The sequence below is a fragment of the Sinocyclocheilus grahami genome, unplaced genomic scaffold (genome assembly GCF_001515645.1).
Source record: "Sinocyclocheilus grahami isolate Dianchi unplaced genomic scaffold, SAMN03320097.WGS_v1.1 scaffold126.1, whole genome shotgun sequence".
NCBI lineage: Eukaryota > Metazoa > Chordata > Actinopteri > Cypriniformes > Cyprinidae > Sinocyclocheilus > Sinocyclocheilus grahami.
Genome location: NW_015505305.1, coordinates 3,640,363 through 3,649,691, shown reverse-complemented (window position 1 = coordinate 3,649,691; position 9,329 = coordinate 3,640,363). Strand labels below are relative to the sequence as shown.

General features: G+C 37.1%; 1 protein-coding gene across 1 annotated transcript in view; it reads left to right on the top strand.

Moving 5' to 3' along the window:
• Positions 1 to 8,495: 8,495 nt before the first annotated feature.
• The window catches only part of LOC107590308 (very-long-chain enoyl-CoA reductase-like), a gene marked incomplete at its 3' end in the record, with an annotated part of 4,087 nt that continues 3,253 nt past the window's right edge, over positions 8,496 to 9,329 (top strand). Inside the window, exon 1 of the mRNA XM_016279016.1 lies at positions 8,496 to 8,499. Within this exon, the coding sequence (XP_016134502.1) occupies positions 8,496 to 8,499 (4 nt within the window). The remainder of the gene's footprint in view (positions 8,500 to 9,329) is intronic.

Genomic DNA, 9,329 nt, shown 5'->3' with positions numbered 1-9,329 from the left:
TGCGCATGCTCTCACATTCATGGTAAAGCGAGTTTGGCCTGTATCATGCCTGATCATGGATCGTACAGTCAAAGTAGCCACTGTTTTTAATTGGACATGATTGAAAAAGATACTGATGAAGTACAGTTCAGTTAATTCAGTTGGTATATAAAAAATATACAAAATATTTTTAGAAAAATACACGCTCAGAAAAAAATATGTAATCTATAAAAAAGTAACTGTAATCTGATTATTTTAGAGCATTTTAAAATGTAATGTAATCTAATTACAAGTACAAATTTTTTGGAATCAGATTATGTAATCAGATTACACACACAAACACATTTTTAAAAAGTTAAATAAAAAACACCATTCAATTCCATAAAGCATCATCATAAATGTGCCGCAGAAGGAAGGACTTCAAAAAAAGATGCTAATTTCAATGTTGATTCAGTCTCCTTGGAAATTAATTACCAGAGTCACTCACCTGTTTTTTCATTAGTGAACATTCTGTATGGCATGGAAAATGTTCTTCGGCTCTGTAATTACTTTCCCCTCTATGCACAGACTTTAAACGAATTAACTTTTTGTTCCACAATGAAAAATAACATGCGAATGTGTCACAGAGCACATGGTTCAATGCACGCCTTTCTTTGTAAATAACATCATGTAATCTTGCTTCTCGACCGAGAGAAACAGCCTGTGACATGATAGATGGGCCGCAGAGATGAAAGATGCTTAATCACATAAAATGTTTTTAAAGTCTGCTGCATTTCAAGGACTAGATGTTCATTCCCTGCTATGTCAGATAACCCTAATCTAAAGTCTATTTTGCTGCAGCAAAAGAGAAGCGGTCAATGAAAAGGAATGCAGTGGCAGCTGCCAGCTGTTCATCTGCTTTGTTTTTGTCATTTTAGTCCTCATCAGACTGTCCTTTGGGATTGCTGTGTTCAGAGGAAAGGTCTGTGGGTCTGGCCTGACCTAACGCGCTAGTGCCATGGTAACCGCCAGTAAGAGGGTGATGAAGGCTGACCGAAAGCTACAGGCAAGTCTTTCTTGAAACACAAACATAAAAACACTTCAGTACGATTCAGGCTGTCAGGCTGTCCTCCATCACTCTCATGTAGCGCCCTGCTTTGCCTGTGTTTGCCTCAAAGTGTCTGTGAGGTCATATTGTTCCCATACTATATTGCAGAATATACATTTTTCCTGCTTTCATTTAATTATTCATTTGATTTATCATTGCCTATACATTTTGAACAAAATTTTAAATAGAATAAATATTAAATAAAAAAATAAAACTTTGAAAAAATCTGAAAAAAAGAAAAATACACAAATTTGAAATATAAATGAATAGAATTTAACAAAAAAAGGAACACATATTGGAACTAAATAAAACACTTTAACACAAATACATACAATTATTATTTAAAATGCATTTAATTCTCTCCCTCTATCTTTGCCTCTGAATTCTTGTTATTATCTATTTATTTATTTATTATTATTTTTGAATTTTTTTTTGTTCTTTTATTTAATTAGTTCACAAGGTAGACTTTCGAAATAAAATAGAAATCACCCAATTTATTTTCTAAATGCATCTTATTGATCTTATTCATTCATGCATGTCTACTTTATTTATTTATTTATTTTATTTTTTATAATCCATTTAACTCGGATATTCGTCACAATATGGAAGAAAAGATCTCTTGTTATTTACAGGCTACATGTTGGTCACCTTCTACATCACTGTCTGGATAATACAGTACACCTTAAACATAAACTGATTGGCTAGTTTATATTTTAAATATGCTGGTTGATCAGACAGTTTCTGACTAATACATTGTGTTATTTAATAAAGACTGCAAGCTTTGATTGTGCAGACTTGGGCCAGTAAACAATCACCCAGTAATCAGATTGATATTCTATTGTTTTTCAGCCTTGGCGTTCCTCTTGCTAATGATTTACATAGCTAAGTTCAGCTGAGGTTATTTGCTTATATCTATCTCATTCAGCACACAGCTCTGGCTGTTCCCCACCTCCACCAAGCTGAGAGAGTTTGGAGCCCATCCAGACATTCAATATGCCAGGAGCAATGATGTACTCCGACACAGCAGGTGTGGAAGAGCTCTAGGTCTCTCTTGCTTTGACTGAGGGATCCTGCCACGCTATTAATAAGAGCTCGACTGTCATGGTTGACCAGGCTGGAACAAGCAATGACTTCATCATAAAACAGTGAGTGGGGACTGACCGAGCCTCAGAAAATGGGCCACAGAGAGAAATAGAACATGATGCATTCAACCCTCGCTATTCAAAAATACGAACGAATGAATGAAACTAGGCTTGTAGACAGCAGACAGAATATCAAGCATGCGCACATTTGAGTGCTCAGAACACTGGCTTCAGCTTCAAGTGGCAAAACCTGGTTTTGCACATTATTGAGTATAATTAATATACTGTACATAAAAATGTAATTAGCAATTTATTTGAGTCTGCATTTAGGCCTATTATTTTGTAGCAAAAGATTTAAACCAACAAAACTGTTAATAATATAGTAGCATATATTTAAATGTTATTTGTTTAAGGAATAGTTCAGCCAAAAATTTTAATTTGCTGTAAATTTACTCGCCCTCAGGCCAAAGATGTAGAGGAGTTATTCTTCATAGATTTGGAGAAATGTAGCATTACATCACTTGCTCACCAATGGATCCTCTACAGTGAATGGGTGCCGTCAGAATGAGAGTCCAAACAGCTGATAAAAACATCACAATAATCCACAAGTAATCCACACAATTCCAGTCCATTAATTAACATCAATTAAAAGCTCCATGTTTGTAAGAAACAAATCTATCATTAAGGCTTTTCAACTTTAACCCATCACTTCTGGCCAAAATAGCAGTCCATAACTGCCCATTATCCCAAGAAAACTTTTTTGCATACATTTTATATAGTATTCAACTGAACATGTTCTCTGTCTGGATAATTTTTGATGGTATGGAATCTATGGTTTGCTTTTAACTCTAAATGTTTTAGCTTGAGAGCTCACTAACAGAGCATAGTTTGATAATCGGATCCAAAGAGATATGATGGCTCTCATAACTGCAGATGTGCATTACAGCAGCTCTTTTAGAGCCCTTCTGGCTTTGCTTTTGCTACAACACAGAAGTATAGCTGACTAGACTCACCATTTTTTCATCCTCATCGTGTGGGTTATCTGCCTGCACGTAAACGCTAATGGCCACACAGTGTCCCCAACTGTCACCCACCCCTGTTTTATCGTATTGTGACTCAGGCGCCTCTGGCAATAAATCTGATCACCACCAAAACACCAACAGCGCTCTACACATTTCACAGCGTTGGGTGCCTCAGTGCAGCACACGACTGCTCGCTTTGCATGCAAATGCAGGTGCACAGAAGAAGGTGGGGTGCCTAGAGAGGATCGCAGGTTTTTCCATTGCTCAGCATGCTCACAAAAGGACCAAATGCCTGTGAGCACTTATATGTGAAACCACAAAGACAGACGCAAATTATTGGGAAAGATTCAGGAGTTTAAACACAAGGTGTGCGGGCAGAGTAATTGAGTAATAAATCACCGGAATTCTGACTGATGCAAGTTACTGAAATAAGAACGTCGGTTAAGAGGCAAATGATTTATAAATTTGCAAAAGACTTTTCAACTTGCCAGAATTTGGTTTTTTTTGTCAGACAAAGCCAGATAAAAGAAAGGAGGTCAGTCTGAGATGCACGTCCTTATGTATTAGAAAACACAGACGTGCCATTGTTAGATGGTTTAGAGCCTGCGGCCTCTCACAGATGGAGATGTTAGCATGACTTTGTGGGATGAAAGATATTGAATGTTTACATCCTGATATTATGCACAAAATTCAATCCTTTAATGACAGTACTCTTTTTCAGCCAAAAGAAGAAAATAAATCCTGTTACTGGAAATGGTGGAGAAAATGAAATGAGTCCAATAAAAAGCTCCCTAAAAACGAGGAACACTAGAGGGATTTCCCTGCAGTGCCAGCTCAATAACATTAATTTACAAATTAAGTTAAGTCCCTTGTACTGACGAAGGAAAACTGGCGTGAAGCACAACGGTTGCTTTTAATGCCATATCAGCTCTTTTTATTCACGTCAATCTAGGTGACATTAAGATGAGGCAGCAATTAGCCTTCTTCGGGCCCTCCATGAAAATTTAATTTAGCGCTCCATCCACTGTAGCCAAAACGCACATACCAGGAAACACTCAGCACCTCCGATCTGTATGGACAGATGGTGAGGGAAGCAAATGAACAGGTGTTGGTGAGTTCGGATGAAGCTTGTACGAGTTCAGGCAAAATTACTAGAGAGATGTGAAACAAAACTCTGACACAAACCTCGAGACTGAAATCCTATCAGATATCAAAACAGAGCAAGAGACGGCAGACATCTCACCAAAATTAAAGGGAATAGCAGAGAACATGAAGGCTTATGGAAATGCAACAAAGCCATGGGGTACAACAAACACCATCATACATCATAAATATCATAAATTACCCCAAGGCAGCACCAGCATAATACATGCTCAAAACAGATAGCAAGTACTGAAAAAGCATATAACAGACTGCACATTTGAATTTTTTTCTTGAACTCTCAGAGAAAATGGTCTTTCTATATGTCAATATATCCATTAATCAGAATGATGAAATTAATTATTGAAAATGCACAAATTAAAATGTAATCTTCATAAAAGTGCCATTATTAGAGGCTTTAAATTTACTATTACATTGTAGGATTGAGTTTTCTATTATTTAAGATAATCAGGATAGATTTAAAATCAAAATTGATTCCTTACCTGGGCAACTGGTAATTTGGTAATGCCTTGAAATGTTTTTTGAAATGCTAAGCAGATAACAAGCAACACAAATGTATTAAATATATATATTAATAATAATTTAAGATGCAGATGTCGGCTGATTAGCATGAGCCCCTGTTGGTAGATGCCATATAATTAGAGCATCTAGTATGCATTCAAAATTAAACAAACTAGTCATGCAGCAGCATAAACTCACACTGAAATCTGAAATGTGAACTGATATCTCCAGGTAATATAGAGATGTCTTAGGTCAATATATATATTAATAATAATTTAAGATGCAGATGTCGGCTGATTAGCATGAGCCCCTGTTGGTAGATGCCATATAATTAGAGCATCTAGTATGCATTCAAAATTAAACAAACTAGTCATGCAGCAGCATAAACTCACACTGAAATCTGAAATGTGAACTGATATCTCCAGGTAATATAGAGATGTCTTAGGTCACCATATCTTCAGAAGGCCACTTTCTAATTTCCTCCATGGGTGATGGGTGTCAACAATCACAGATGTTTTAACAATATTACAGCACCCTCTAGTGGCAAACTTAATAAGCACTTCTTAATATCAAACAGTGTGATAAAATATATTTTCCTGCTCTTCTCTTGTTGCTAGTAAATGCACTAATACCTTTATATTTCACGCTATTTGTCAGTGAGACACTCGTGCAGTTGTTACACTGCCCTTTATCAAATAAACACTCTCCGGGCTGTACTTGTGTGCTCATTTTGCCCTTGAATGCTGAAGAGGAAGGAACTCTCTGTCAGCCGATTTCCTGTTCACATTCACTGAAGAGGCCTGAGTGCCTTTGGCAATTCAGAGAGTCTCTTCATCTGAATTTCACAGCTCAATAGCAGCTGGGTCAGAAATTCTGTGAGGGGGGTTTGCCTGTGTGGCTGAGCAACCACAGACGTGAAAAAGATGAGAAATAGAGGATCCCCATCATGATAGGAGAGTTAATCTGACCTTGAGGGCAATCTTAGAGATGTCACCAGGACTCCTGATGAATAAAAATGAATCTATCTATCTGTCTCTCATCTCCCTAACTGTCTATCTGTCTGTCAATGGTTAGTATCCACAGAGGTTGCAGTTTCTTCAGAATGGCAGCAGATGCTGTCATGGACACTGAACGTGGTCAGCACAGCAGATATGTGATCTCTCTGAAGTGCTGGAAGCTTTCTGAATACATGCCTTGCACTCAGAGTTTGCTGGGCTGAGACCAAGGGCCCTCTGCCTCTGCACTACACTTGAACAAAGAGTCAAGCTTCAATCACCATGTCTAAGCCACTTGACGTGACTAGACTCTCTTGACAGCAAAGACAGAAAAGGCTGTAACTGTGAAGCACTGGTAAAACCTGAAATATATCACATGATAAAGGAGGAAATAATTGGGAATAAATGCAGCAAAGTTTATGTCATCTCTTTTTTTAGCTGCTTTGGCTGTTTATATATTGAAGAGTTTATAGTTCCAAAAGAGTCTCATGGCAATTCTTAATTGGTTTTTATGTTTTGCCAAATTGGTGGCTAATTTGTATGAATTTCATTCTTATGTTTTTATACGACATGCTTACACGATCTGGTGGTTAGGCTTAGGCATGGACTCTCATGATTTCTTTCTTTTTCTTTTTTTCTAAAAAGCATGCATTTTCATTTTTGTACAAATCAAATTGTACAAATTCATATGAAATGGCCATCTAGTGAAATACTTAAGACTTTAATCAAGTTTAATATGACTTTTTAGTGTGTGTTGTGAGAAGACTCCATTGAAACTTTTTTATTTTAACTTATTTGCTCATTTTTACCTTTTTAGCTTAGGGATTACTACTTAAGGATTTCAATATTTCATTTAAAAAATCTAACAGGGAAAGTCAAAACATCCTGACTTGCATAAATACTCATATATGAATACTCTTTTTAAACTGATGAGCAGACAACCGACAATTTCAAATATCTACAGATTTAGTTATATATCCATCTGATTTCAAGAAGGTCATATTTCTTGCTATGTCTGACACACAATGCTGTGGCATGTTGATGTTAACAATCTTGCCAATATGGCTCCAAGTTAAAGACTAGACTTAAGTTAAGGAAAGGAATGTTTTGTTCCCCCGTCATTCACAGTAACAGCCCTTTAGATGACACAGGGGATCAAAACACTGCCCTGAATACATTTCACTCATTCATTTCAAGATGACAGAACATCACAACACACTCCTGAGGGTGTTTTCCATTTTTAGCCCAATGGACAGTGGAGGGCTTGAAGCATTGATCTCTGTTTGAACAAGCTCCAAACTGACTGATTGATTTATTTTTTATTTTCCATTTTTTTATTTTCATAAAATGTTTGTATCTTTCATCATTTAGCATTATTATTAACATTTTTAAAAAGTGTTCATCTAAAACACAGTTTTTAATCATCAATTCACAATTTGAGGGCCTGTAGACACATCTAGGATAAGATTGTGGACCAAGACAGGTTTTAGAAGCGTGTGTGCTCTCTTCAGATAGAAAGGGCAAGAGATTAAAGAGGGAAGAAAAAGACAGAAAAAAGCAGAGGCAGTAGGAGGGGGTGAGTGTGGGAGGGGAGATGAAGAGTGACGGAGGAGGGTTAGAATGGAGAATTAACACTGGCATTACCACAGGAAAGGACGGAGCAGCCTGACCAAATCTGGGGGACCTTACATTACGTCAGACGAGGGCCCCGGAATGAGCAGAACAATATTTTTTGAGGTAAGGCATCAAGTTAATTAACAAGATTACATGTTTTTGTACAAACTTTTAACTGTGGGTGTGGAGGACAATGAATTGTGTTAAAAGACTAAAAAGCCTCATTCTCATAGTCAAAAGGCAAAGAGCAGATCCTTCATTGTGTGTGGGTTTACTGAGCTATACTTTAGAGACAAATTTGAAGATGTATTTCAAAACATGCAGATAGTTGTCAGGCCGTTGTTAGGCGTTCTCATTAGGTTTATTCAAGATTTTAATTTGAACAAATCCGTGATCTAATCATAAAGATGACTGACAGTAAAAGTGCTATGTTACTATATGTTAAGCTAAATAAACACAATTTAAGTTTAAGCATTTTTTAAGTTTGTTGAAAATCAATCATCAGTTCCTCAAATTGGGTTTTTATACTGTAAGAGCAAATTTGCTGTACGCCGGTTTGCTTTAATTTTACACTTGCTGAACATAAACAAATAAATATAATTCAGCACATAACCGACAGGCCTGTCATCTGTGGAGGATTAATGACCCTCTCAGGCATTTCCACTGCCTACTGTAACACCAACAGAGACTGCTGTGCTATTGATTAACACACACACACACTCTATAATCTAACATTAAACAACTTCAAATTTAAATGTTCAGAAATCAAACATTCAAATGTCCTGAACTGGAGTAAGAAGTAAACAAAGAAAGAAAGAAATGGAAAAACCTCAAACAAAACAAAATCTTTCAATGTAGATACAGAATTATGTTATGTTTTGAGCCTGGTACAGTCCTCATGATTACCACTGTACTCGGTGGGGGGGATGGGTATAGCAGAGGCAGGACGTCCTGTCAATAGCACTCAGAAATTCAGAGAGTGCTTTTATTGATTACTCTGCCTGATTGAAAGCAGGACAGGTTTACTGCATAGTCTTTATAAATGAATATAACGATGAGTAAGTCACATATATCACTATATAAGAAATGTACACATATAAAATATAAATTATATGCAATAGATAGATGCCTTGGCATAAAAAGTGTAAGAGTTTCGAAAAACTCCTTGTTGAATTTAGACAAGTGGATCAGCATCAGGTGCAACGTGCACAAGAATGATCCCAGACATCCCCATCTGCAGAATAACCTCAACCATTCCACTGGGATTCTTTCTTTAAGTTGAGCATTAGGCTAATCCTGTGTGTCCATTAGACGATTATTACACACTAGCCAGTATAAGAGCAGTTTCAGGTTGACAGCTCTGCTGAGCTCCACAGTATGTAGTGCTTTCAAGGCAAATTGCAGCAGAGCCAACTCACAGCGTGTACTCTATAGATCAACGCTGACGCCTTTTAATTAAGATTAAAAAGATCCCTGTACTGCAAACCTTGGATGCATCCTTGGATTTCAGAGCTCAGACTGGTCAGAAACAGACAATGGTGGAGATTCAATGTTTGTTTTTGGGATGATTGATGAAGTGAATACAATGAGCTAAGCAGGGACAGAGCTGACAAAACAGAAGCTCTGATCAATATAAACAGCGCCTCGACTGTGCCGTCCTCATTAGGTGCTCATGGGCTTCTCGGATACACTTGGAAAACTGTGTCAGAATGAAACCGTTTTGGGTGTTCACTCACAGCACGTTTTTTGTGATCACTCAAGGGGAAACATGTTGCAAATTATTCCTAAACTCTACTTATTTCCTATTAATATGAAACTATGTTAACAGCATATTATTGCCTTTCTTGGTTGTCAGTTTTGTGATGCATCTCTGAAGCAGAAAATTCTG